Here is a 26,458-nt window from a genome sequence, read left to right on the forward strand (position 1 = left end):
CGGACGCCTTGCCTCCTTGTGCATACTGCCGAGCACATAACCACCATTTTCCGTATATCAGCCACAATGTCAATCCTCCAAACCAGATTGTGTCAATCAATCCGCCGTGTTCGGCTTGTAACAACACGCCTCCAAGTGGCACATGAGAGTGAGCTATTCCTGACGTTGAGGAACCCAATTCTCGATTCACAGTCGCCTCTTCAGCCTTGACAACTGTAGATCCCCGTACCCCCCATTACGATGTTCTTTCGTCTCCATCTGATTGCATCGTCCCTCTGGTCTGCCGTTACAGATCTGCTTCGCTCCGAGTATAGACACAACTCAGGTGTACCCTACGTGTAGGTCACGGCTAGGCCACGCATCGGTGGACGCCGAATCAGAAGTTATTGGCGAGGGCTGCCCCTAGATGCCTCGGAGCTCCCTCTGGATGAGCTTGACCTCGTTCATGAAGATCTTTGCGTTCGCGGCCGTCATCTGTGATCGGGTTAGTTCCAAGTCAGAGCCGTGCAGCCCATGATTCCAGATGCGCACCTTGGCAGTAATGTTCACAGGTTTAGCACCCGCACCGTCCCCTTCGAATGCTGTAAAGACGATGCCGACTGATTTCAGCGTTGCCTTCTCCTGAAACTCCATCGCAGGCGCGATGGCCGTGTTCAAAATGACGCGGTGTGTTTGATCTTGTCGAAGAATAAGGCGGGCGACCTTGTTCGGTTTCGCGCCAGCTTCCTCGTCCTCCAGCTCAAAGCCTGAAGCGTCGAATGATCCAGGGATCGGGCTGTTATCCTGATCAAGCTCGACGCACTCGACTGGCACATTGATCTTGAGCATGCCGCTGCCACGCTCTTTCCACCCAACCTCCTTGTCCAAGTGGAAGACCTTGGCCCGCACAGAGACAACAGTGACCTCGCCTTGCTCGCCATCGTTGACCTCGACTAGAATCGCATTAGTAAAACAAGTAACGCTGGTTTGAGTATGCACCCACCTTTTTGAAGTCTGGCCTTCTTTTTATCATCTTCTTTCTCAGGCGATGCTGCTCGCTCTTCATCACCCTGGTCGTCCTTGGACTCATCATCGTCATTCTCGTCGTCTTCATCATCTTCGGCATCACTCTCTGGCGCGCCAAAGGCTTTGGCGGGCTTGTCGTTCCCAAAAGCCGGCTTCGTGCCTGGCGCAGCGAATGACCCGAGCTTTGAACCCGCGGACGCCCCAAATGCGCTGCCGCCGCCTAGCGCGCTGCCGAACCCATTGGATCCGGAAGAGAGTCCGGCGAACGGCGAGGCACTTGAACCGCCTCCAAAGCTCAGCTTCGGTGCCTCGCTGGGCTTCGTGGGCGAGGCGAAGGAAGCCATGGGTTTAGCGGCTGGCGCTCCAAAGGGACTGGCACTCCCCCCGCCTAATGAAGCAAAACCTGAGCCGCCCGCGGCAAGCTTGCCGAATCCTGACGCTGCAAAGGCGTTTGAGGATGTCTGTGATTTCTTCGCATCGGGTTTCTCATCGGTACCGCCGGTTTTCTTGTCGTCTTCGGTGGTGGACTAGCAAAAGGCATTAGTACCTGGTTGGTAGGCATACTGCGAGGAGAAACGACATACTTCTTTGCTCTCCCCATCCCGCGGCCTCTTCTTCTCCGGCTCTGATCTCGAAGCCCGGTCCTTGGCCGAGTCTGTCGAAGCACCACTTTGTCCGTCCTTATCTTGCGCGACCTTTCCGCTGTCTAGCTGGTCATGTGCCCGTTTCTTTTTTGGTGACAGAACGTGATCCTCAGCCGGAGCAGCGTCTTCTCCTTCAGTAGCAGGGGTCTCGGGACGCTCGTTCGCGTCGGTCGCAGCGGTAGTTGCTGGTTCGGATATTGAGTGCTGCTTAAGCTCCCTGCGGGCCGCTCGCGTCTCGGCGTCCTCCTTGGAGGCAGGACTCGCTTTGGGACTGTTCGTTTTGCTGGTTTCGTCGGCCATGGTGCTCGCGTGTATTGAGGCGGACGGGCGTGGCGGGCGACGGAGGTGCAAAGTTCAGTAGCCTAAGCGCATACGGCTTGCTCGTCGATAAGACCGCCTTTCGCTTGTGTTGGAGGGGTTACCGCTGGTGCCGCCAACACAACATGAATCTTTCGCAACACCACAGGCTCGTAGTTTTGCGCCGCTTGCACAGAATGCTGGCTGCTGAAGGAGGGAATAAAATCTCAAGGTCGAAGAATTGCGCGACAGGCAAGAGGAGTTTGGGCGGCAGCTGAGTGAGGTTGCGGAAGTGAAAAATGCAGCCAATCAAGCGTGTTTGTTTAGGCTTGTAACAAAGACCCGTCAATTATTAGCAGGTTCTCTTTGTCGATAGAAACAATCTCTGCACCTCGGCATACGAAAGCCGCTTTAAATAGAATTGTATAATAATTGTTCACTTCAACCAAGTCCACAAACTGCTATTTCGAAATACCACTGCTGTAGCCTGCCAACTTGCAGACTTTGAGCCATTCATACCATACTAAATCACTAGACGAAGATGACGTTGCTAACGCTCACTGTCCTGCTGAATCAACCCCAAGATATTGCTACATGTGCAGGTTGTATTGTGTGAATGTCTGGATGATTTACAGTGCCCCCAGCTCCTTGAGCTTGGCCACCAGCCCGTCAACATCTTCCACCTTACCACCGCCTTGCCTGGGCGCTGGCTCAGTGACCTTGAGCACCTTGAGCCTAGGCTCGTTCGTCAACCCAAAGTCTCCCAGCCCGACCTTGTCCAGCTTCTTCTTCTTGGCCTTCATAATGTTCGGTAAGCTCGCGTAGCGGGGCTCGTTCAATCGCAGATCGGTGGTCACGACCATGGGCAGCTTCGCTTTCACCGTCTCCACGCCACCATCGACCTCCTTGGTCACCGTGATGGAGTTGTTCTCTCCAAACTCGACCTTGCTCGCCTGCGTGGCCTGGGGCCAGCCAAGGAGCCCCGCCAGCATCTGGCCGGTCTGCGCAGCGTCATCATCGATGCTCTGCTTGCCCAGGATCACCAGGTTGCTCTTCTCGCGCTCGGCCGCCGCCTTGAGCATCTTGGCGACAGTCAGGGGCTCCATCTCCTCGCCATCCTTGAGCTCCACGTGGATCGCACGGTCAGCGCCCATGGCCATGGCTGTGCGCAGGACATCGGCGGCCTTGGGTGGTCCCGCCGAGATGGCGCAGATGTCCTCGACACCACCGGGGAAGCGCTTCTTCTCGCGGATGCGGACGGATTCTTCGACGGAGAGCTCGTCAAAGGGGTTCATGGAGTGCTTGACGCCGGCGGTTTCGACGGCCGTCATGGCTTTGTTGACGCGGGGCTTGACCTGTTGCTTGTCAGTACTCCTAGGCTCGCGCGACAGACATGGTAATTACCGCATAGTCAATGACCCTCTTGACGGGCACAAGAATCCGTAGTTTGGAAGCCATTGTGATCTAGAGACAATGAACGCCGAAATGGGAATGGAGGACGCAAAGTCCACTATCGTGAGGTCGCTCGGCAGGTCGATGATCGATCGGCTAGGCCCGGCCTCCAACCTCGGGCCAGGACGCACGTGACTTTATGTCGTCTAACAAAACTCCGGCTTCGGCATGCGCACCAAGGTACCTAAGGTACGTACCCGAAGCTTTGGAACTCGTAGTTGATCACTATGGCTCAAACAACAGGTTAATCCTGTCCTTTATTGTCTGTACTGGTTCACAGTGATTGGACTCGGGATCAAGTACATGTATCCGCATTCGTCACATAGTCTAACGCCGCATATATTCCAACGCCTAGCTCCTAGCATGAAGGTCTAATCTTCGACAAGCAAGCACTCCCTCCCTGCCGCGCATCGCCATTCACCTGTGGCTTTACCAATCATCCCACTCATCGTTCTTCTTCTTTGCGGGCGGCGTGGCGCCTCCACCGGCTCGCCCCTTGCCCATTGCACTGGTTCCAATGGCGCTGGAACCGGCGCTGCCTGCCTCCTTTCTCTGGTCTGCCAGGTTGGAGAAGTCATCCCAGAAACTCCTCCTGTTCTCATCCATGTTCGAGGCGCGCGGCGATCGCGCATTGGCCCCCTGTTCATCTCCCTCTACGAAGCGATTGAAGCCCTCAGAGGCATTCTTGCCGGCAGCTTGTGCTTGCTTAGCCAAGTTGGCCGCTGTAGTCTGTGCCTGGCGCGCAAAGTCAGTCTGAGAAAACTATGTCATGGTCAGCGAGGTCGTCCTCGAGTACGAAGACCGACCAACCTGTTTCGACGCGGGCTGTAGATACCCATCGTTGACGTTCTTGGCGGTCTTGGTCACTGTCGACGTGAACCACCCAAAGCCCTTTGTAATCGCCGCCACCGTATCCTTCTGCATATCCTCAAACGAGGGCGGATTCTGCGCGCCCGAGGCGGGACCAGGTGTGTTGCCGAAGCCTGCATACTTGCCTCCTTGGCTGGGAGGAACATGGTCCGGCCTAGTGGCGTTTGCGTTGCCCAGACGCGCAAAGTATTCGTCGTCCACCTTCACCTTGCCCCCAGGTTGCTGCTGCTGCGAGGGACTCTCGCTGCGACTTGCCGACCCGCTGAGCGGCGTGCCTGAGCGGGAGCCAGACGTGGCAAACGATGACTGCTTCTTGACGGGCGCGGGCGCAGGCTTCTTCTCGCTGGGCACGTACTCTTTGCCCTCCACCTTGGCCGTCAGCCTCTCCTTCCATTCCTCCCCTATTTCGCTCGTGTATCTGTCCGAATCGGTGCCGTCATCCCAGGTGATGCTGCTCTTGTCGGTCGACTCGTGCTCTTCGTAGAATTTCCGCCAGCCAGCATTCCCACCTAGGCGCATGCGCTCAATCTCGATGGCTTTGAAGGCGTCCATGGACACGCTGCGCACAAACGAAATGTGGACGCCCAGACCGCGGTGCTTGCCAGCGCAAGTCAGGCAGATGAAGATGCCAAACTTGGGCGACGCCCATTGGGGTGACGGAGCATTGCAGTCGCAGCAAACGTTGTTGCTTGATTCTTTCTGCAACGCGGCGAGCTGCACGGGTAAGAATCATTGGTCAGTCTGTTGTCCTTCGCATCCACGGGCAGAGGTTATCTCGTCACCTTGGACCGCGTTTCTGGGTCAACCTCCCACATGGCTTTGGATGCCATCGCGGGCGGCTCTGGTTGGTGATTATATCGGGAACAGGTCTTCGAACCTTGCGCGGCGACTCGGAGATCTGTCGAGAAACTGGTCTTCAGGTATAACGCACTTTGTTGGGATAAGTGTGCGGTAGCTTGGTGTGGTTTCGACAGCCAGGGGCGCTATGCACCAAGGTACGGGCGGGAAGGGCCACTAACTTAACGCCGCTGGAATCGTGATGGAACCCAGACTGGACCCCCTTCCCCCTGGCAAGCAGCTGGAAATCCCCACACAGAACGGACCACGGGTATGTATCGACATTGGCATGGTGATCAGCTTCTATAGCTGTACTCCTTTAGACAACATTCAACAACGCTCGTGCTTTTTTTCTGTACGTAGTACTGAAGCATTTTGAAACTTCCCATACGATGCAATATGGAATGTGTCACGGCTGCGAACGACAAATTACAAAGGCATATTCACCAGCGCATCAGTCACCCGAGTTTGAGAGTCTCAATTTTGGTTTTGAGTCCAACTGGAACGGAATTTATTCGGTGAGTAACTCTGCAATTTCTCCCAGATATTAAATACTCATTCCAAAAAAAACTCATTGTGACCTTTTGGTTCATGATGTGATATTGGGCATATGGAGGTCATTGTCGTGAGTGCCACCCAAGCCCATCTAGACAATGGTAGGAGCGGCGACGGTGGCGGGGACAGCAGCCGCATCCTTGTGCTCGGCGGGCTTGGTGTTCTCTTGCTGGGTAGCCTCGTCCGCGGGGGCGTTGGCCTCCTCGTCAGTCTTATCAGGGGAGTCAATGGCCACCTTGACAGCGATCTCGCGACCCTCAATGTCCTTGGCGTTCATTTCAGCGACAGCCTTCTGCTGGAGCTCCTCAGAGGCCAGGGTGACGAAGCCGAAGCCACGTCCCTTGCGCGCTTCGCCACGGGCCTGAAGCTTCTTGATCATGAAGCGAGGGATGGGGCGCAGGGCAATCTTGGCAGAAGTGGGCTGGTAGTCCTTGAACAGGTTGATGAGCTATCACAGTCAGCACGGTTCTAGACAGTCCAGTAGTGGTCAACTTGCCTGCTCCTCGGTCAGGTCGTACGGTAGGTTGGCAACCATGACCTTGGTCTTGGAGGGAACACCGTCAGCAGGAGGGCCACGCTCGCGGCGCTGGCGCTGCTGGGCGTTTGCGGCCGCCTTGGAGGATGGGTCAGCATTGTTCTTTGCGTTGGTGATATCGGCCAAAGGTTGTGGAACCTCGTTGGTAGCAGCGGGGGGAGCATCGGTGGCTACAACACCGGTAGGACCAGCGGCAGCGGCGCCTTCAGCGGTCTCATCCTTCTTCTCTTCGCCCTCCTGGTCTTGTTAGCTGCTGTCGGCAAGGAGAAAGAAGGGGGTTGCTCACAGCGCGGGCGCTGCGGCCGCCACGGCCGTTGCGTCCACGGCCACGTCCGCGACCAGAGGCACGGCGGCGAGTGCCCTCGCCACCAGCGGCCTCGGGAGCTTCAGCAGCCTTTTCGGCAGCGGCCTCGGGCTTGCGAGCCAGCTGGACGGAGACCTTGCGTTCCAAGATCTCCTTTCCTGACAGCTCTTCGATGGCGCGCTCGGCCTCGGTAGGGGTCGAGAGGTCGACGAAGGCGTAGCCGACAGGGCGGTCGGTACGCGGGTTCTTTGGGATGGAAACGGACTCGCTACACTACAGTTAGCGTAGGCTCGTACCGAGTCGGGCGCTCGCGTTTGGTGTGACGTCGACATCAAATGCGCAGCGTTGCGGCGCGGGGACGGTGCATCGAGCTCGGCCGAAGATTGCGTCAAGGTCCAAAAGGATCAGCATCTGGAATGACTTACACAAGGTAGCTCTTGAAGAAGCCCTTCAACTCCTCCTCGGTTGTCGCGTAGGCCAGGTTGCCAATGTACAGACGACGGCCTTCGGCAGCACTGGCCGAGGCAGCCTCGTTGGCGGCGGCCTTGTTACTGTTGAGGTTGGTATTGCTCAAAGCTTCGGCAACATCGTTGACGGCGTTGGAGACTGTGTTGGAGACAGTCTCGGCAGCCTTCTCCACGGGGGCGGGAACAGCAGACATGGTGATGAACTTGTGATGTCGTGTCGGGTCGTGTGATGGGGTGGAGGTCGGTGAGAGGTTGGGATGACGTTCGAACTCGTGGGTGTGGAGAGGCACCTGAAGGTTCGAAGAAGTGTGCTTGAAAGAGGCGAACTCGTTTGAGCAATGAGGAGGAAGTTGAATCAGGGTAGCTTGGTGCCCTAGAAACAGTTGTGGTTTGACAGACGTCGAGCGTTGCGCGGAGACACAAAGTTGACTGGATTGATTGTTGTGTTGGAGGAGAGAGAAAGGGGGAGGGAGCGTAGGAGCTGGGCGCGGTGAAGCTCTGAAATAATTTTCGAGGGTGCAGGCTGCAGTCAGCGCACCTTCACGTTGCCTCCCAGCACCTGCCGCCGCTGCAGCAGCCCCCTGTGACGGTGAGATCGAAACGCAGGTGCAGCGGGCGTGCAGCCCCAGCAAGCGTGCAATCGCGCCTGCCAGCTTGCGACAAGCTTCAGCAAAGTGGCAGTGGCGCTCATAGGATGCCTAAAGTTGGCGCCAATAGGCCCGGAGCTACGGGCACTCAATTATCGCCCATCAATCGAGATGACAAGACGACTGGAGGTGCCATGATGTGTGCATGAGGTCGCTTGATATCAGCTGTGCAGGCCTCTGTATTTACCCCGAAGTCGCTTACAGTTTGTCTTTAATAGCTATAATGTAGCTCTCGAAGTTAACGACCAGTGGAATATTGAAGCAATGCAGGACACTGGCTTTCTGTCTTCTGGCAGAGCTTTCCCCAAACTGCTGGCTCGGACGAGACACAAACAGGGGTCTCCAGGTGGTCCTAGGCTCTCTAGCGTCTAGACCTCGTCCTAGACTCCTAGCCTCTACTCCTCTAGGAGAGCGACTGGATCCATTGTGTCTGTGGGGAGGTCTTGCCGCCCAAAGTCTCCGACGTGGAGTTCGAGACGACCCTTCCCATCATTTGTTGGAAGTTCCCAAGTTGATGGGAAGGTGAGCAGACCGGACTGGAGCTTGGCAAGAGCCATGCCTATTCGCAAGGGAGGGTACCTTGCCATTTTCTGACGTCTTCCATGATCACAAGACATTCTTAAGCATAACAAGATCAACACGAAGTACGTTCGTTGTATGCATCCATGCTGCGAACGATTGTCATTTGTTGGTCAGATGTGAACAGTGTTGAGGATAAATGCTGGGCCCTCACGATGGGCCTCATCAGGGAACCCAGAGAAAGTAGGAAATTTGCAATCCTCAAAGCTTATGCTTATGGCAGGAGTGCATGAGAAAGATGCCATTCCGGGAGTGATAGATCATACCTTACCTGGTAAGGTAGAATGAGTTCATGCTTTATTAATATGAGTTGATTCAACCCTGCCTTGACCGCCTCCATTACTGACAAGCTCGGTCGCTCGGATTGAGCAGGCCAGCTGCTTGCCACGTTTTTTCAAAGCACATTCGACATTCCGGTCACCATCAGGTTTCGCCTCATTCGTATAGCAGGAGTCACAGTACGTTCAGACAGCAAGAATCACATGAACATATGATTTCCTGGCTTGCCCAGCATAGAAGCGCCGGGGTCCTATCGATGCCGGATGCTCAATGCAACCATGATCGCGGGGGTCTTTTCATCAAAACGTTGTGAACTTGTGCGATGTGATTTGGATGTAGATTGATAAGATATACGACCTTCGTAGAGCTACTAGTCTAGTCTACTAGTGTCTAGTCTAGTAGTAGTGGTGGTGGTGGGCTAGCGAACAGTTGCCGTCATCGGAGTCTCCATTAAACAATTTCGTCCCCTACAACATGAACCAAGCGCGCGCTCTCCATCAATGACAGAACCACGTAAACTCATGACTTGCGCATCACATTCTCACTGAAGAGTCAACAAGATGGCTGGCAGCCAGAGATCCGCCCTCGTCCTCTATGGATCGGAGACGGGGAATGCGCAGGACATGGCCGAGGAGCTGGGGCGACTATGCGCACGCCTGCACTTCAGCACAGACGTCGACGAGCTCAACGCGGTCGACCTCGTGAGCACTCTCCCCCCAAGAAGGAGGATGGCTTCGTACTGAAACGCACAGAATAGTCTTCTCAAGCATCAAATCGTCATATTTGTCATATCGACAACGGGGCAGGGTGACATGCCACATAATTCACTCTTCTTCTGGAAGAAACTACTGCGGAAGAAGCTGCCACCAGGCTGTCTGTCCCAAGTGAATTTCACCTGCTTTGGGCTTGGTGACAGCACATATGTCAAATTCAACTGGGCGGCTCGGAAACTCGTGAGGCGGCTCGAGCAACTGGGGGCGAACCGGTTCTTTGACGACGGTGAGGCAGACGAGCAGTTCGAAGATGGGTAGGACAGTGGACTTCCTCACTCTATACGTGCGACAACTGACACATCGTAGCATCGAAGGTGCTTTTTCAAACTGGGGGGAGCGGCTGCATAATCACCTGCTGGAGGCATACCCTCTTGAGGCAGGCCAGTCGCCCATACCTGACGACACAGTACTGCCTGCTCGGTGGTCTCTAGCCCCAGCATTGGACAAGATCAAAGCCTCCTCGAACGGGCATCACACACAAGACGCAGAACCCATCCTGACCGGCCCACCTCCTGAACGACCACTCCCTATCCCAGATGGGTGGACAGCCACCATTGTCGAGAACAGTCGACTCACCCCTGATTCGCACTGGCAAGACGTTCGTCAAGTATCCTTTGACATTCAGCAGCGGCCTACCGGCGAGGTTCTCCAGACGAACCCAGGTGACTGTCTCGCAATCTATCCCAAGAACTTCCCCGAGGACGTCCACCGGCTCATCGTACTCATGGACTGGACATCCATCGCGGACATCCCCCTCGACCTCTCCCTCTGCCCGTCACTGCCTCGCAATCTATTCGCCCCTCGACCATGCACACTACGCAACCTCCTCCTCGAGAACGTCGATATTACGGCCATTCCCAAAAGGTCCTTTCTCAAGAGCATGTCCTACTTCTCCACGGACGAGTACCACAAGACCCGTCTGCTGGAGTTCACCCAGAACCTGTACATTGACGAGTATTTCGACTATGCCACACGGTCGCGGCGCAGCATCCTCGAGGTACTGGAGGAGTTTACCTCCGTCAAGCTACCAGCGGAGCGACTTTTCGACATCTTCCCTCTGATCCGTGGCCGAGACTTCAGCATCGCCAACGGGGGAGGCTCATCAACCTCCGGCCTGGGGACACGAGTCGACCTTCTCGTGGCGTTGGTGCGGTACCGCACTATTCTGCGCAAGCCGCGACAAGGTCTATGCTCTCGCTACCTCGCATCTATGCCCCTCTCGTCGACTCTTGTTGTCTCTCGCAAACCCGTCCTCAGCCCCATCCACGGATCCGCCAATGCGCAACGGCCCCTTGTCGCGATGGCAACAGGAACGGGCGTTGCACCTGTTCGATGTCTCGTCCACGAGCGCCTCAGCCATCCGAATCCTGGGCCCATGCTACTCTTCTTCGGCAACCGTAATCGCGAGGCAGACTATTTCTTTGAGAAGGAATGGGAGGCGCTGCATAGTGGGGGCCAGTTGGAAGTCTTTACGGCGTTTTCGAGAGACCAGGAGAAGAAGCTCTACATACAACATCTCGTCAGGCAGCAAGCGGACAAAATCGCATCGCTGATACAGCAGGGCGCCATATTTGCTGTGTGCGGTGGCTCAAGCAAGATGGCGGACGCATGCAAAGAGGCCGTGTTCGAGCCGTACAAGAGTGCAGGCGAGACAGAAAAGAGGGAACAAGAGTTGAACGCTCTAACATGGTGGCAAGAGATTTGGTGATACCTATATCTGGAGCTGAATAAACAAACATACGACTTGCACATAAAGTCATGATACAGGGGCAAAGTACCCATAATCCTTGATGCGCCCTTCTATATACCTTTCGCAAATTATAAACAAAACTGTCCATGAACATGTCTGTAAATCATTCTCGCCAGTCATTAGAACAGCCTAATTTGTCGTCCCTTCTTCCCAGCTATATCTCCTCGCGGCCATCTGCGGCACATGTACAAACTCCATCCCGCCATCACCAGGAGCACCATCCCCGGGCCCTTCTGCCCCCCGCGATACAGGAGGAGCCTCCGCCCTGTGGTTCACCTGGCCCCGCAAGGGTAGCATCCTCTCCCCCTCTTCAAAGTAGTTGCTTCCCAGTGTTCCATCGACCGAGTCGTTCTGCACTGTACCGCCAGAAGCTTCGGGACGTCCATGTCGACGACGCACGCTGTCGGGCAGCGGTCCCAAAAACACAATTCTGGACGGGTCAATCGGCGTGCGCTGTACGGCAGAGGATGGTGGCAGCTGGACGCTGGCTGGTGACTCGGAGCCAGCGGGGAGACGATGCCCGGTGTGAGCATCTGACAATGTCGATTGATCTCTTGTTTCCGGCCTCGGAACCGCTGATGGGGATGACAAGTTTGATGCATTGGTAGAACCTTCTGCCCAGCCATCCCTGGGTGTGAGAGGCGACACCAGGGAGCCGGTCGATGCAGGCATGCGGTTCGAGTTATGTGAGTCGGTCGAGTCAAATGCTTGTGGCGATACGGAGCCGTTGCTCGGCGCATCAGCGTGCAGTCGCGGTTGGCTATATTCGTACGGGGCCTTCTCAGGGGGCGGTGCCCAACCGTCAGCTGCTGGTGTATACTCTGGCACCGGCCCAGCAAGCTGCCTGTCGAGCTTGAGACGAGCTTGCTCGTAGGAGTTAATGTGCTGACCGATCATTCTGCTGTCATCGTCAGTCTCTCCATCATCAGCATTGAGCTCGACGGGCGGCACGGGCGCAAAGAGTTCGTATATCTGCGTGTCCGGCGCTTCAGAGGGTTTGACGTCCTGCTGTACGGTGGGATCCTGGTGGGGGTTCTTCCGGTGTAGGAGTCTGGACCAGAAGGAGGGGCTGTGCGTATCGCAGGTCGTAGAAGGCGTCGAGTTCTCGGATCTCTTCTCATCTTCGGCAGCGTTCTTGGCCTTGGAACGCTTATGCCAGAACCACCAGCCAATTAGTGCCAGGGTAAGGACCACTGCGATTGTGACGCCCACGGCAATTCCAACAATGGCGGCTGTGCTCATGCCATCATTGCGTGACTTGGGTGGTGGATATGGGCTGCCATCTGGCTGCTCAATTGTTTCGAGGACAGCGCTCTCATTCGGGCTGTCAGGGAACAACGCCTGGTGTATGGAGAAGGTTTCGCGATCATATTCGGTCAGGAGGTAAGCCTCTTGGAAGAACGACCGTCCTATCACGTAGGTCGAATTGTCCCCCGACCTTCTGAGGGAGAAATAGGGAACTGCTGGATCGCCATATTTGATAGCCTCGTTGTCGAAGGGATACTGGACGGTGCTGATGAGGGCCTTGATAGGCACGGTGATGTTGACTACGCCAGGGGTGTTCATGGGGTCTCCCAGGTCGTCTGTGTTGTCCGTGCTTGACAGTGTGAAGCGGAAGCCAAGGGCGTCTGAGTTGTGGTGTTGCTGGTACTGGTCGTTGTCAATGGTGTACAAGCCCAGAGTAACATCGTATGTTAGATTCAAGGCTTGTGCAAATGCGTCACACACTTGATCTGGAAACCACAGGAAGGGCGTCGCCGTATCGATGAGCGCAACAAAAGGAGCATCCCAGCCGGAGAGAGCCTCTACGGATGAGTTCCAGTTGCTAGGGGTCTCATTCCCATCGGTCTCAACCTCAATACCCCGGACGAGGGTCCGTAGTAGAGTGTCCTGCTTTGTGACTGTAAAGTCAATGTCATGATTGATGAAGCGACTAGAGTCGAAACCACCCATGGTGATTGAAGCGGGCGTGTTATCTGGCACACATCAGCAAAGCTCAGAGGTATACGGTGACCGTGGCTACTTACGATAGTGGGCTCCAGCAGTGTAGCCATAGCTGTAGCTAGGGAAGAGTCCATAATCCTCGACGGCAGCCGTCAATGGTGACTTGGCCACCACGTCCCCGAAATTTCCCTGCGTGATACCGAGACCGAAGATGCCCAAATAGTAGTCCGTCGAATTATAGGCAGATGTCAAAGCCTGTTTCATGGACAGCCCTTTCTCACTGTCGGTGGGCTCGATCTGCAACGCGTCGAGACCGTACCGGCCATTCGCACTGTGATTCAGATGATCCAGCCCGAGCTGCCACGTTCCCATATCATGCCAGTCTTTCGACTGCATGGGGTCGTACAGACCGCCTCGCGCAGAGGAGCAGTGCGGTTCATCTACATCAGTCAGCTGTGTCCTATCCAAAGGGCTGTCATTACGTACTGGGATAGCATCCTCCAGTGCCTACAGCCCAGAGTTCAGATAGCGCTGTGCCGATAAGAACATTCACCTTCTGCTGCTGAGAGCCGAGCAAGACTTCAGTCGTCGACCAGTTGCCATCGATGCCAGCCCATCTGCCGTTGGGAAGCGAATAAGCCGAGGGCTTGGCAGCTTGCGCGGTCCTCATGACAGTCGCCATGAGTAGCCATGCCAACATGTTCATGGCGGGCTCACATGAGCCAGATGGGCGTCTGGCCAACAGACCGTCGCAACAATGCTGCGAATGAGATCCGCATTGGCCCCGTCCATCTGTAAAGAAGGAAAGAAGCGGCGCGAGGCTGAGCGGCTGCAAAAACGTCACAGACGAAATGATAGTCGCCTACATGTACTCGTCGTGGTGAACCTGGAGAGACGAACGCTGTCGCCCTGCATGAATGATGTCGCTTCATCAAACATTGCACTCGACCAGCACAAGGTGCATAACTCGGGGACTTTGCACAAGCGTGGGGCCCCTGGTCAGGCCCCTTTTAGGCTTAGTCACCCAGTCATACGTACCAGAAAAACCCCTTTGAATCCAACGACTCAATTGACCTCATCACATACAGTCAAGTGACTCCACGACCAATTGAGTCCTCATGCAGCAATTAAGGGATCAAGAGCTTTTAGTATTGCCGACCTAGCATTCGGTTCTGGCATTGACCAATTCCTCCAGGGCGTTGATACATGTATCAACATTGGCGGGCTAGCTGGGTGGCCAAGGACGACCTCGAGCCGCTTAGTATCGGCCTCCGCATCGCTGATGCAGGTAAATAGACACGCTTTGTATCCTCCTCAAGCACCGAAAATTGATGCGCAGCTTGTTTCGCGATTATGGGCCCGTTGTTGACCTCGGTAGCTGTCTGGTCTCGCACGGACCGGACGGATCTGACCTGACGTGGCTAGCTACATGTACTAGGCTAGCTATGCATGTCCGTTGCATTCTTGGGCCTGCCCAAGGCGACAACCGACAGCTTCTCTCACCAGGTGATATTAATACCGCAAACATTGCGAGTCCAATCACTCGTCGCCAATTAACAACGGTACGTAGTCAACAGTTGCATGCATAGCGGCATGTGCTTCCCGCCCACCCGCACTTTGTTGAGCCGTCCGTCCCCATCTCATTAAGTGGTGCCCGGCAACATCACACCCTTGTAGTAGTAGGGGAGGTGATCAACAGATACTCTTTGTGACTCACGCCTCTATATATGACTCTCCCCTGCCTTCGCAGCGGGAGGCCATCCAGACGTGCCACAGTTGAACCATGCCTGTCAACATGATGAGCACTTCATGGCGAGCGGCTGCCTCACGACACGCTTACAGCCTTCGTCCATGCCAAGTACTGAACCGACCTTTTTCAACCGTCGTGGACCAGCAGCCGCTGCCTACACGCAGCCCATTTGAAAACGACCATAAACAACCAGACGTGAAGCAGACACAACAGGCGGAGGAGATCTTCCGCCAAGCTGTGGCCGCCACGCAAGTCCGGAACAACTGGACAAAGGAGGAGATTTCGGCCATTTACCACCAGCCTCTAATGAAGCTGGCCTTTGAATCCGTGCGTTCGACACAGCTAAGACCCCGGATAGGCGAGGGCCTCGTGATGCGTTCCTGAGCTGACTTGGCATGCTGGCAGGGCTCTGTGCACCGTCGATTCCACGATCCAGCAGAGGTCCAGCTTTGCACCCTGATGAACATCAAGACGGGCGGTTGCACCGAGGACTGCTCGTACTGCGCCCAGTCAACGCGGTACCAGAAGGGCACCGGTCTCGAGGCGAAGAAGGTCGAGACGGTCGAGTCGGTGCTCGAGGCGGCGCGCGTGGCGCGCGCCAGGGGCAGCACGCGCTTCTGCATGGGCGCCGCGTGGCGGGACATGCGCGGCCGCAAAAACGCCCTACGCAACATCCGCGCCATGGTTCAGGGCGTACGCGCACTGGGCATGGAGTCGTGCGTCACGCTGGGCATGATCGACGGGGCGCAGGCGCGCGAGCTCAAGGAGGCCGGCCTGACCGCGTACAACCACAATGTCGACACGAGTCGCGAGTTCTATCCGTCCATCATCTCGACGCGGAGCTACGATGAGCGCCTCAAGACGCTGGCTCATGTGCGCGACGCGGGCATCAACGTCTGCTCGGGTGGCATCCTGGGCCTCGGGGAGTCAGCGCAAGATCGTGTCGGGCTGCTGTTTACGGTGGCGACGCTGCCCTCGCACCCAGAGAGCTTCCCCGTGAACGCGCTGGTGCCCATCAAGGGCACGCCCCTGGGTGACCGCCCTCCGATTGACTTTGCGAGCATGCTGCGGACGATTGCGACGGCGCGCATCCTCATGCCGGCGACCGTGATCCGCATCGCGGCCGGGCGCAAGAACATGTCCGAAGAACAGCAGGCCCTCTGCTTCATGGCTGGCGCCAACGCCGTGTTCACAGGCGAAAAGATGCTGACGACGGACTGCAATGGCTGGGACGAGGACAGTGTCCTGTTTGGCCGCTGGGGTTTGCGGCCCATGGAGCCGAGGGCGAGATAATGGAGTGCCTCTGTGACATTTCGTTCTCGTCGCCAAGGACGATGTCTGATCGTGTAGCTGTTTCGTCCATCAAAAAATTGAAGTGAATGGCCTGAACGACGTTCGAAAACGGGGATCACGTGCATCGACGACACCCTCTTCCTTTCCTGAGACCAGCGAGAGACCCTGGGGCCTGGCCTGGAGACATGTCTCGGACTGACAAATACATTCCAGTGAGATCAGGGGTCCCGAGAGACTTGCAAAGTTGAACCCCATCGCTGTGTTCGCACGTGGCTGTTGCAAGTTGAAGATATGCTTCTCGCCAGCCATGCCTCGACGAGCAACAGTCAAGTCACAGAGTGACAAAAGAAAGCGACTCCATCAAGAATTCAATTGAAGATAACCAGGGACCCCAGCCCGGCTCCTCCTCAAAGAAGCATAGCGCACGAATGGCATGCATGTCTTTTGTTGATCTTGATTCTGAACCCCAGGTTCTGTGCGGAACATTTAATCTGCGCTTGAAATCATCTCGGCCGGCAGTCATGACCCAATCTTTTCTCTCTCCACCGTCCATGTGTCGCCCTCGAGGCGTCAATCAGTTGCAGTCAAACCGTCGCTTGACGTTGGCAACGTAGCCTCCTCGTTCTCTACTCCTCGCTCACTCACCCACAGTCTGTCGCTTCCGTCTTCCTAACTAACCCCTGCGATGAGGTTCACCGCAGGACAGTGCGCCTGCTACGCGCTCGCATCATTGCTTCTTCTGTCTTCTGCTCCAGCTTTGGCAGCCGTGCGATCTGGTACGTCCAGCCCTCTATAGAGCATATGATGCCTCCGAACTCGTCTCTCGCTTGCAATGCTGACCATCACGTCTGTAGATATCCGGGAACAACGCCTTGGACCACGGTCCGAGTTTCGTTTTAGCAATGCATCTTCGATCGCCCCCTCTGACGACAACCATCCTTTGAGTCCGAATACATTCGAGTCCGCTCTCTCTAACTCTGAGAGCTCTGTCGCGACCGCGACCACGACCACGCTGATAGTGGCCACCACATCGAATCCCAGCCATGCGCCACTAGTCACGACATGGCATGCTCCAACAGATATCGCAAGACCGCCCAGTCCACCAAGCCCACCAAGCCCACCAAGCCCACCAAGCTCACCAAGCTCACTAAACCACACCGAGATCTCCTCCAGAACCAGGACTGCCGGGTCCGATCCTAGCGATGAATCCTCAAGCTGCAGACACTACACATTCGGCGAGTACTGGACCATCTACTCCACCCTCTACACGACGACCACGACGTACTACGGGCAGCCCCAGGACTACACACCTCCCTACCCCACCACTGACCTACCGACATACTGCGATAACCTGGGCATCACTGGCTCTATCCCGACCAAAGGCAAAGTGAGCAGCATTCACGCCTCCATCAAGTCGGGACAGCCTGTCTACCCGGAATTCCCAACACCCTCGATACCGTATGTGACGTTTATCACAACCGACAAGAATCCACAGGTGGTGTACTCGCCGGGGCCCAAACCAGGCTACAGCCGCTCCCACAGGAACGATGGTGCAGGCCTCGACCCTATCGGTCATCATATCACAGCATCACCGTCCGATCCTCACAAGCCCAACCCCTTTGCCCCCCCGGCGCAAGTGACGACGAGCCCGTCACAAGTCATCGTCACAGCGGAGCCGGACAAGGTCCAGATAGGCACAAAGACAGTCACCAATCTACGACCAGGCCAGACGACAACCGTCCATGTTGGTGGTGCGACTTTCACCATCGGGCCCACGGCGGTCGTCGGTGGGGGCCAGACTCTCATCAAGCCCCCGCCTCCGCCTCAGCTACGTACAACGATGCACGGATTACCCTTTTCAGCCTCAGGGAGTGTGGTTGTGGTCGACGGGACGACAATGACCGCCCCCGAGGAGGGTCTGAGTACAGTTATCAACCACGAAGCTGTATCAATATCGCCGGGCGTGGCCATCTTTGGCAACGATGCCATCTCCTGGCCTATCAAGGACAGCAAGGACGGCATCGCAGTCGCAGGCGGCGAGAGGGTCACAGCGATCGGGCCGACTGTCTTTGTCATCCACTCGACCACCATCACCTACGGAACGGACACGGAGCAGATGACGACGCAGGTTGACGATGACACCCTGACCATTGGCCCAGATGGCGTGACTCTGGAGTCGACTATGCTCGCGCCAACATCGGGTGAGACACTGTATGCCTTCGTCGGCGGCGTGACGGTCTCGCGGTCTGACGATGTCATCTTTATCAACGGCAAGACGTTTAGCGTGGACGATGCGGATGTCACGACCACCATGGGGGGCGAGGTGCTCACGGTGGGACGAGACGGCGTGAGGATGTCCAGCGTGACACTAGGCGGCAAACGGTCCACAAGCAGCGATGAGACGGACAAGGTCGTCGCCACTTTTGAGGGCGAGAGCAGGCCGAAGAAGACGGGAGGCAGCAAGGATGATGATGACGATGAGGACGATGGCGCGGGTGCTTTGTCACCGCACAGAATCTCAGCTGGTATAACAGTACTGGCCATTCTGGAGCTCCTGATATAAGGGGTCATTATTTAACGACGTTATGATAAGGGTTACGACAGATATACGCGCACGCACACATCAGGATAAACGGGCATTCGGCGTTCGTGGCAGGACAAATATTCGAGAGACCAGATAGAGGTCAAAATATGCATGACTTAATAAAAGAATAATACCAAATATATTTCAAGGGAGCTCAAAAGAGGTCTAGTAGGATACGTGTACCCACGGGGAAGTGAACAAAAGGTATTATCAAGCAATCCAGAAGCAAAGACACACGTCGCGCACTCAAGGGACAATCACCATCTGCTCACACCTTTGCCCTTGCCGACCCCTTCGGTCATTAACGTCGGAAATTCCTCAACTTCAACATGGCCGTTCTCAACTGCTGCCGAGGAAGACGGATCCTGACCAGCCATGCTCAAACTGAGAGCCAGGGCAAGGTCCTCCTCTTCCTGCGTCGATGGCCGAGCCAGGTTGTCCAGAGATGGCATACTAGGCGTGTGGCTCGCTGAAGGCGACTCATTGGAACCAGAGCGTGACGTCTTGCGATTCTTGCCACCCATAGGTCGTAACTTGACGGCAAACTCAAAGTCCCCTGGCCCCTGGCTACGCGGTGACTGTGCCGCCACGTCGTTCACGCCCTCCATCAGCGACAGACGTAGCGCTTGCTGGATCTGTTGCTCGTAGTCCGAATCTTCCTCAACGATGGGCGCTGAGGCGGAAGGCCCCGCAACGCTGGCTTCAGGGGTGACGACCTCAGCCGTCGTCTCGCTCCAGGACGAGGCAGAGTCGATACTGGCTTCGGCAGAGTCGCTCGTGCGCCGTTGCTCCTCCACAGCGAACGCCTCTTCAGACACCATCTGCGCGTACAGCAGCTGCTCCTCCTCGGTCAGATCGCCCAACGCGCCAACGCCAAAGCGACTGCGCAGTCGTGCCTTTTCGCGTTCTCGGTCTTCATTCTCACGACGAAGCTCGGCCTCTTCTGCAGCAATGTACCTCGAGCTCGTCCCTGCGTGGCGACGACTAGCGATTCGGCCGTGGATATCAGAGTGCCGGAGACGGCGCTTGCGACCGGGATGATGAGGGGTCGAGCTGTAGGACCAGTAGCGCATGAATGCGCCAAACGACACGATTCCGCGCAAGACAGTCGGGTCCGGGTCGAGGTAGATGGCACTGGCAGCACAGTAATGCTCCGCCGTCAATGCTGGATTCATAGTGACCATGTGACGGGGTACGCGGCCATTCGATCTGGCATTCAGTGTTCTGACCACCTCCGTGTTGGAAGCCAGGGGGTCCCATGCCTGGACAAGGCCATCGCTTCCGCCATGAACAATGTACAGAGAGGAGGCCGCGACGCTGGAGACTTGCGGCGATTCGGTCTGAATGGTGCGAACAGGAAGTATATCAGAGCTGCTGGGCCTCTCTCTCGCATTCCAGGCCACGACAGTACCAGACTTGGTGCCCAGCACGAGGAAGCGCGCACGCCGGCCGGGGATCTCAACGTCGTTGCTAGTGCCTTCGGCGGCCATATGAAGGGGATCCTCTGTCAGCCTGGTGACGGCATGGGTGGAGCAGTCCAACGCAGTGGCCGTGATGACGGTGGAAGGAGATGTCTTGAACTTGAGCGCATGGCACCACCACTCGTGTTGTCTTGTTGGAGAAGCCACGCCGGGGCTGAGGGGAGTCGATGGAGGAGGTTTGGGATTCTGGGCGTCGGGGGTCGATGTGGAATCCGCTGCCTCCCCATCGACACGGCCAAACAGAGAGGGCGGCGTTGGACTTGAAGACGCACCAGGCGTTGCCTGCTGGCCCTGGGCAGAAGTGCGCTGATACCGGTGCACGCAGGCAGGGCGACCTTCTGCCAAGCCGCAGTCGAACACAAAGATGCCTTCGCCTGCGCCTTTTCCGTCATCGTTGGCGAAGTCCACTTCTAACTTGCGCCGCATGTCCCAGCCTTCGCAGACATTGACGAAATGGGAAGGTTTGTAATGCAAGTATTTCTCGACCTCGCGGGCTTCTGCGGCCATCTGCTCCTGACTCAGCTTCATGAAATCAGCAGGTGATCGAGGGGAGTAGGTGCCGCGGATGGCATTTTGGTCCAGTTCGTCCGGTCGAGCCACGCGCCGGGTTGCTTCGAGCAAATGCCAGTATGCTGTGCGACCAGCGTACCAGGCGTTTTTGCGCGCGTCCTCCCCCTTGGCGTTGCTTAGGTTGTGGGCGGGTGTCTCCGTCAGATAGAAGACTTCGCCCAGGGCGTTGAGTGCAACTGCCCACGCCCTGTTACTCGACTTGCGCTTGGCATTGTACTGATCGTCGACCTTGATGGAGATGATTGGCACACCAGGGCTCAGCACCCATGTGGCAGTCATGTCTCCACTGGCGAACCTGGGACCTGATGAGTCCCAGCCAAGCGCAAATGCGGTGATAACGCCAAGTGTAGAGCCAACCAACATGCCAACCATGGCAGAGGTAGCCGCTGGGACAGCAGACGATTTGGCCAGCCACACGGCAGAGACAGCATCCGACATTTCGGGAACCTTGGGGATATCGGGGTATGTGTCCGCGACGGCCGACTCGGCGCCCAAGTAGCGACCTCGATTCTCGTTCACAGCCCGGAAGTAGGCCCGCCCGCCTGGGAACCCTTCTCCAGCCAAAAGGCCGTAAGGCTGGCTGACATCCATCACATTGGGCACCGCAGCTGGACCATCTCCTAAGCCGTAGGGGATGGTGTTGGGCGCAATCTCATCTAGCTGGAGGATGGAGAAAGGATCCTCGAGGCCCCATTTCTCAATTTTCCCGCTGGTCGGGTCACTCATGGTGCCAACACCCAGAGCGGCTGCGCCCTGGATAGCTCGAGGAGGTTTCTTGCCATTGTTGAAAACAGCGTGGATGTTGGTGATGAGCCAAGGTAGCTTCGAGTTGTAGGTCAAGACAGCACTGTTCTTCTTGCCTGACTGGCTCGTGCGACCTGATGATCCGATGCCATGCCCTGGTTTACCTCGCTCAAGACTCCGTATCAATCTAGTCCTGAACAGGTATTCACTCCTCCAGGTAGCGAGGGGGGTGAGGCGCGTAAAGTGGCGGGTCTCGGACCGGATGACATCTGTCACCGACTCTGACCAGACGCTGTTTGCCTTGCCACTTTTCGTGTTGAGTAAGGTGTGCGCAGGGAAATATCGCAAGAAGGCCATGCGCCACGCATGTGGTGTTGTTATGAGCGCATAGAAGCGTTTGGACACGAGTGACACGGCAGCATGGGAATCGGGATGGAGATGCGACAGGATGTGCGTCAGGACCTCTGTTTCACGTGTCAACTACCATCACCACTATTGTGAATCCGCTCGTACATACCGTTGGGAAAGTCCTCAATATGAATGTCTTCGATATGTGAGTCACTCCGGCGCTTGATGACTTTGAAACCGAGGCCCTGCTTGGGTGTAGGGGGGGTAACCGCGTTTTCATAGTCAGCAATGCGTTTTCCCGGGAGTACAGCGCTTTCTGCAAGCGGATGACCAAGGCTTAGGCCACGCAATCGCTCGTCGAGGTGTCCGGCGTCAAACCCCGCGGGGAGGTCGTCGTGGTGATCGCGTCGCACGGAGTGTGGCGAGGCACTTCCGCTGTGACCGTCGAGACGGTCTCGATGAGATAAGTCGCATTGCTGAAGGGAGCCATGTTGGGAGGAAATAGGGGAGTCGAGTGTTTTTCCGGGTTCTGGGTGCTGTTCTGATATGGCGAGGGGCTCGTATTGCATGTAGCCGAGAGTGGAGGAGCGGTTCAGGTCAAGATGACTGTGCGCGTGGTCTTTGCACAGTCTGGTATAGTTGCGTCGCGGGTAGGAGTGAGATTCGTCGGAAAGGACAGCTCGTTCGAGTGATGAGGTTGCAGGGCGTTTGCGTGAGCTGTGAGCTGTGATATGTATGTGGTGTTGACTGGAGTTGAGAGCTTTTCTCCAAGAAGCAAATGCGCGTCGCTGTTCTGTCGTCACGACTTGGTTGACTCGGGACGCTAGCCGCAGTGGCGGCAGGAACCACCTTGACTTATCGATAGTGACCCGCGGCCCTGGTTTGTGAGCTAGCTACCCTGTATCGTGATGCTCTACGCTGTCAGAACTCTCCAGATTATAAAGCTGTGTAATTAGTGTTCTTATTCTGTTGACAGGCTGTGACATATGGCTTGTATGAATGTGTAGCATGAGGTAATTTTTCCGCATTGAGTGAGATCTACGCAGATGCTGTTTGGATCGAGACCTAAATAAACAGCAGTCAATACCCCCTTCCTGATCGAAAGCGGTTCACTGTATGAACCAATTTGTGACTGCCTGTACCATGAGAATAATGAGCGAGCAAATGCTGCCCCTACAGAGATCTCATTGGCACTGTCAACTTCAGCCGTGGAATGTCTACCCAGAACCGAGCTGAAGGCAGAAAGAAAAGTACATGTATCTGACGAGCTCCGTGTGACATCTGCTGGAGACCCCTTTACGCCGTGAAACCAGCCCACTGGCTCGGAGCAGCCAAGCACGGCAGATGCGGGGTTCGCAAAGCGATGAGGCAAGAAGAGAAATGATGCGGCAAGATCCCAAGTGTGTCACGAATATTGGATATCTCTTGCAGGACGGCGGACGCCGTGGATGCACTGGACTGCAGCCGGCAGCCAGCATGACTGATCCTTGCCCTGATACCGTCTCGTAGAGGAATTTCCTGCGAATGAAGATCGAACTATGGCGAGGATCTTTTGAAAGTCGTTTGCTGGGACCCCCCCTCTTCTTGCGTCTCCTTCTGCTCTGTAACGCCTGCCACTATCGATGCCAACATGAATTCAACAGCAAGTTTGTTGCCCGAAGATCAGGAGCTCGAAATGTCCACATCTGCCTGGCAATGCTGTGTCCTTCTGCACAAGAATCGTAGCTCAGCTTTGCAATAGTTACCTTATTATTAGACTTGCTGATATGCATCTTCAGTTGTCACTTGGCCTAGACGGGTGTCGCGTGTCTGAGCCGTGATGCAAAGCAACGAAATGCCGTCACAATCTCGGACTGCTTGAACACTTTCAGGCCCTTTCTTGCGAGGCATTGCGACAGTACGTACCGTGCGACGATGTCGGTCGTAAGCCACCCACAGGTCCAGCCCGATGTGTTGGAACCGCAGCGCCCCCCTTTTTTTGTTTCCCAGCCGTCCCGTTGTACCGGTACCGGTACTTCCAGTCGCGGTAGGGTGACGTTGGTGAGGCCACATTCGAGGCCCAGTGTCAAAGCCCAATTGTAAGTTGCAACGCAGCTGTCCATTGGATGGGAAAATAGCCATCGTTGTCCGCTGCCAGCCTTGTCTCTAGGATAATTGACGTGAAGACTCGCTTGGTAGGACAGAGCAAGTCTCACTGGCTACCGTGAGCAGCAACCGCCAGCAACCAGGCAGCCTGGTGAACAGATTGGGTAGCTACTGCGACCATTGGCCTGAGTCAACACGCATACGTACGTACTGTGAGTCTGTGAGACCGGCTTTGTGATACATCATGCGGCAAGCAGCTGCATGCGGTGTCTGGCTGTCTGGATCCTGTCCGGCCAGGCCAGCAGACCAGACAGTCGGAGTTTGCGGACGGGAGTTTGTGGCGGCCGGTCCAGTCCTTCTGCTGCCTGCAGTACAGAGTGCATTCTGGGCTCCTTGGACGATTCGATTCCGGTGCCCACACTTGTAGCGCTGCGACTTGTTGGTGAAGACTGATTTGTGAAGTTGATAGAGAAATGACTGGACTAGTCTAGTACGGGGCGAGAAGACGGGACCGACCGCCCTCCGTAACCCACATCAGAAGCCGCCAGGCGCTGGACCCCACGTACCTTAGCCCACCGCTGGCACAGGCTGAGCTGACTGGAGTGGCACTGTGGCACTGGCAGGTGACTGGAGGGTCCGCCGCACTGGAGCCCGCCTAAACTACGGGCGCGATAGACTGGACCCGATGTCTTGGCTACGTACAAGCAAGGTACTACTCAGTCTCCAATGAGTCCAATCCATCCTTCATGTGCGCCGCCAGAGCACGCACATGCTGTCCCGATAGCACAGTGCTGTCCGTGCAAAAACAAGCGTACATGGAATCCAGCTACGTACGTGCATATGCAAGTTGCAACCGGGAACCTGGTCCGACGTTGTCCCACTGTACAGTACAAGTACAGGTCCACGGGTGCGGGTACTGACGCTGCGACTTGAAGATGCCCACGCGGCACGGACACGGAGCCTAGAACCCTTCACCTACGTACGTACCTAAGTACCTATATCTCTCCGCACCCACCTCCCACTTACATCTATTTGGCCTCGATTCTCGTGAACTGGTAGAAGAACCCCTCGAAACCATCCGACCTTGGGCTCAACCTCTCGCGCAAACCACTCTACACCCCAGTGTTTCGCGATCGACCTCAACTTATCATCCCCTCGAATTGCCGCGAACCACGATCGAGTTGAGCATTGGGGAGACCCTCTGAGACACCCCGAGACCGACGAAAGACCTCGCTGCGCGCTCAACAGCTGCTCCAATTGGACGACACGACGGACGTTTTGACGACAAGCCTAGTGCTGGAAACGCTTCCCGACCATGAGCTCTCAGCCAGATGCGCCGGGTGGTACGCCCCAGGGCGAGAGACCGCAACGAAAGAGTTTGACCAATATATTCTCCAGGGCTCGAACAGTGCTCCGGCGCAGTGAAAGCTCTACAAAGCAGAGGGAGCAGCGTGATCCAGCCTCCGAGACGGGCGGTGCCTCTGAGCTGCCTGAGAAAATGTTCGTACCAAAACCCTCCCGAACTTGCGCTGCTACCGGCTCTGCTAACACTTTGAGCAGGCCAGCTCCGGCTCTGACCAAGGCGCAGGAGGCTCGTGCCAGGTACGAGGCCATGCAGGGCGTCTCACGCCTGTCCAAGTCCGAGATCTTCGAGGAGCGAGCCAAGAAACTGGGCGAGCGCTTCGGTATCGAGCTCAAGCCGGCCGAATGGCAAAAGTCCATGGCCAACGACACCGTGCTGCGGACAGACAAGCCCATCCGCATGCGCGTTCGTCGAACCTGCCACAAGTGCAACGCCTCCTTCTCGGCGGCCAAGGAATGCCCCAACTGTCAGCACGTCCGTTGCACAAAGTGCGCGCGCTACCCCCCGAAGCGCACCGAGGCCGAGATCATCGCCAGTCGCGAGAAGAAGGCGGCCATCCTCAAGGCCAACAAGGAGAACGCACCCATCACCCCTGACTGGGACATTGATGAGAAGGAGGGGGAAGTGCTTCTCACGCGTCCAGCCAGGAAGGGTGGGTACGATCTCGTCTACAAGAAACCCCGCCAGCGTGTGCGGCGCACATGTCACGAGTGCCAGACGCTCTTTGCCGCCGGAAGCAAGTTGTGTGCAAGCTGTGACCACGTCCGTTGCACGGACTGTCCGCGCGACCCGTATGTTGGCCACGAACCCCCCCGCCACGAGCTGAAGCTAACCATGACAACAGGCCCAAGAAAGACAAGTATCCCTTTGGGTACCCAGGCGATGTCTTTGGTCCCAACAGTATTCCGCGCTTCGAGTGCGCCAAGTGCACGACTTTGCATCCTGAAAATGTTCAGGATGGGACCAAGTGTAAGGTCTGTGGCCTGGAGAAGTCGGACGCAAGCCCACGGGCACAGCCGCGCAAGGTTGAGCCCGAGCCTGATCCTGAAGTTGTGAAGAGGCTGGCGGCGCGCCTGGCTACACTCAATGTGAGCACAGGTGCCTGATCTTTTGGCCGGGCTCACGACTCAACGCACCTGACGGCCGCCTATTTGATGAACCGCATTTCAAGCAACTACTCCTTCTTCATATACTTTGACATACATCACCACGTATCATATGTATCATATAAGATCACTGTATCCGCAAGTTCTCTCAGCCGTCTATTTCAGCAGGACCAAATTCCCGCCTCCGCAAGCTCAG

General features: G+C 56.2%; 10 protein-coding genes across 10 annotated transcripts; 4 read left to right on the forward strand and 6 right to left on the reverse strand.

Annotated features, from left to right (window-relative positions):
• Nucleotides 1–402: 402 nt before the first annotated feature.
• F5Z01DRAFT_633288 (uncharacterized protein) lies at nt 403–1,949 on the reverse strand (the record flags this gene model as incomplete). Its single annotated transcript, XM_046261937.1, has 3 exons — nt 403–932; nt 983–1,532; nt 1,590–1,949. The coding sequence occupies 3 exons, from the start codon at nt 1,947–1,949 to the stop codon at nt 403–405; spliced, it is 1,440 nt and encodes a 479-aa protein (XP_046121263.1).
• Nucleotides 1,950–2,575: 626 nt separating this feature from the next.
• Nucleotides 2,576–3,404, reverse strand: F5Z01DRAFT_633289 (uncharacterized protein; the record flags this gene model as incomplete). The annotated part of the gene is made up of 2 exons (XM_046261938.1): nt 2,576–3,301; nt 3,351–3,404. 2 exons carry the CDS (start codon nt 3,402–3,404, stop codon nt 2,576–2,578), a joined length of 780 nt encoding a protein of 259 aa, XP_046121264.1.
• A 99-nt stretch (nt 3,405–3,503) lies between these two features.
• On the reverse strand, nt 3,504–5,424 carry F5Z01DRAFT_381695 (zinc finger protein gcs1). The gene is made up of 3 exons (XM_046259422.1): nt 5,051–5,424; nt 4,209–4,982; nt 3,504–4,160 (listed from the first exon to the last, which is right to left on the reverse strand). Exons 1-3 carry the CDS (start codon nt 5,096–5,098, stop codon nt 3,828–3,830), a joined length of 1,155 nt encoding a protein of 384 aa, XP_046121265.1. The 5' UTR covers nt 5,099–5,424; the 3' UTR covers nt 3,504–3,827.
• Nucleotides 5,425–7,472, reverse strand: F5Z01DRAFT_382020 (uncharacterized protein). Its single transcript, XM_046259426.1, has 5 exons — nt 6,925–7,472; nt 6,482–6,767; nt 6,334–6,429; nt 6,157–6,273; nt 5,425–6,108 (listed from the first exon to the last, which is right to left on the reverse strand). The coding sequence occupies exons 1-5, from the start codon at nt 7,158–7,160 to the stop codon at nt 5,752–5,754; spliced, it is 1,092 nt and encodes a 363-aa protein (XP_046121266.1). The 5' UTR covers nt 7,161–7,472; the 3' UTR covers nt 5,425–5,751.
• A 1,409-nt stretch (nt 7,473–8,881) lies between these two features.
• On the forward strand, nt 8,882–10,992 carry F5Z01DRAFT_645659 (uncharacterized protein). Its single transcript, XM_046262854.1, has 3 exons — nt 8,882–9,172; nt 9,224–9,498; nt 9,551–10,992. The coding sequence occupies exons 1-3, from the start codon at nt 9,032–9,034 to the stop codon at nt 10,950–10,952; spliced, it is 1,818 nt and encodes a 605-aa protein (XP_046121267.1). The 5' UTR covers nt 8,882–9,031; the 3' UTR covers nt 10,953–10,992.
• A 131-nt stretch (nt 10,993–11,123) lies between these two features.
• F5Z01DRAFT_616850 (aspartic peptidase domain-containing protein) lies at nt 11,124–13,608 on the reverse strand (the record flags this gene model as incomplete). Its single annotated transcript, XM_046260940.1, has 3 exons — nt 11,124–12,970; nt 13,022–13,378; nt 13,425–13,608. The coding sequence occupies 3 exons, from the start codon at nt 13,606–13,608 to the stop codon at nt 11,124–11,126; spliced, it is 2,388 nt and encodes a 795-aa protein (XP_046121268.1).
• Nucleotides 13,609–14,736: 1,128 nt separating this feature from the next.
• On the forward strand, nt 14,737–15,981 carry F5Z01DRAFT_616746 (putative biotin synthase; the record flags this gene model as incomplete). The annotated part of the gene is made up of 2 exons (XM_046260931.1): nt 14,737–15,015; nt 15,094–15,981. The coding sequence occupies 2 exons, from the start codon at nt 14,737–14,739 to the stop codon at nt 15,979–15,981; spliced, it is 1,167 nt and encodes a 388-aa protein (XP_046121269.1).
• A 343-nt stretch (nt 15,982–16,324) lies between these two features.
• F5Z01DRAFT_383140 (uncharacterized protein) lies at nt 16,325–18,683 on the forward strand. Its single transcript, XM_046259430.1, has 2 exons — nt 16,325–16,757; nt 16,836–18,683. Exons 1-2 carry the CDS (start codon nt 16,667–16,669, stop codon nt 18,542–18,544), a joined length of 1,800 nt encoding a protein of 599 aa, XP_046121270.1. The 5' UTR covers nt 16,325–16,666; the 3' UTR covers nt 18,545–18,683.
• F5Z01DRAFT_701745 (F-box and WD domain protein) lies at nt 18,682–22,593 on the reverse strand. The gene is made up of 2 exons (XM_046266415.1): nt 21,878–22,593; nt 18,682–21,824 (listed from the first exon to the last, which is right to left on the reverse strand). The coding sequence occupies exons 1-2, from the start codon at nt 22,275–22,277 to the stop codon at nt 18,823–18,825; spliced, it is 3,402 nt and encodes a 1,133-aa protein (XP_046121271.1). The 5' UTR covers nt 22,278–22,593; the 3' UTR covers nt 18,682–18,822.
• Nucleotides 22,594–25,108: 2,515 nt separating this feature from the next.
• Nucleotides 25,109–26,262, forward strand: F5Z01DRAFT_633297 (uncharacterized protein; the record flags this gene model as incomplete). Its single annotated transcript, XM_046261939.1, has 2 exons — nt 25,109–25,947; nt 26,001–26,262. 2 exons carry the CDS (start codon nt 25,109–25,111, stop codon nt 26,260–26,262), a joined length of 1,101 nt encoding a protein of 366 aa, XP_046121272.1.
• Nucleotides 26,263–26,458: the final 196 nt, after the last annotated feature.

Source organism: Emericellopsis atlantica (assembly GCF_019669845.1).
Source record: "Emericellopsis atlantica unplaced genomic scaffold F5Z01scaffold_4, whole genome shotgun sequence".
Lineage (NCBI taxonomy): Eukaryota > Fungi > Ascomycota > Sordariomycetes > Hypocreales > Bionectriaceae > Emericellopsis > Emericellopsis atlantica.

Bases quoted from the DNA above. Each gene is read 5' to 3' on its own strand.
- F5Z01DRAFT_381695 (XM_046259422.1), bottom strand. From the start codon at position 5,098: ATGGCATCCAAAGCCATGTGGGAGGTTGACCCAGAAACGCGGTCCAAG. The intron at 4,983-5,050 runs GTGACGAGATAA...TTACCCGTGCAG, and splicing joins ACCCAGAAACGCGGTCCAAG to CTCGCCGCGTTGCAGAAAGA. The intron at 4,161-4,208 runs GTTGGTCGGTCT...ACCATGACATAG, and splicing joins TACAGCCCGCGTCGAAACAG to TTTTCTCAGACTGACTTTGC.
- F5Z01DRAFT_382020 (XM_046259426.1), bottom strand. From the start codon at position 7,160: ATGTCTGCTGTTCCCGCCCCCGTGGAGAAGGCTGCCGAGACTGTCTCC. The intron at 6,430-6,481 runs GTGAGCAACCCC...CAAGACCAGGAG, and splicing joins GCGGCCGCAGCGCCCGCGCT to GGCGAAGAGAAGAAGGATGA. The intron at 6,274-6,333 runs GTTCCACAACCT...CCATCCTCCAAG, and splicing joins CCCCCGCTGCTACCAACGAG to GCGGCCGCAAACGCCCAGCA.
- F5Z01DRAFT_701745 (XM_046266415.1), bottom strand. From the start codon at position 22,277: ATGCAATACGAGCCCCTCGCCATATCAGAACAGCACCCAGAACCCGGA. The intron at 21,825-21,877 runs GTATGTACGAGC...CACGTGAAACAG, and splicing joins TATTGAGGACTTTCCCAACG to AGGTCCTGACGCACATCCTG.
- F5Z01DRAFT_645659 (XM_046262854.1), top strand. From the start codon at position 9,032: ATGGCTGGCAGCCAGAGATCCGCCCTCGTCCTCTATGGATCGGAGACG. The intron at 9,173-9,223 runs GTGAGCACTCTC...TGAAACGCACAG, and splicing joins AGCTCAACGCGGTCGACCTC to AATAGTCTTCTCAAGCATCA. The intron at 9,499-9,550 runs GTAGGACAGTGG...GACACATCGTAG, and splicing joins GACGAGCAGTTCGAAGATGG to CATCGAAGGTGCTTTTTCAA.
- F5Z01DRAFT_383140 (XM_046259430.1), top strand. From the start codon at position 16,667: ATGAGGTTCACCGCAGGACAGTGCGCCTGCTACGCGCTCGCATCATTG. The intron at 16,758-16,835 runs GTACGTCCAGCC...TCACGTCTGTAG, and splicing joins TTTGGCAGCCGTGCGATCTG to ATATCCGGGAACAACGCCTT.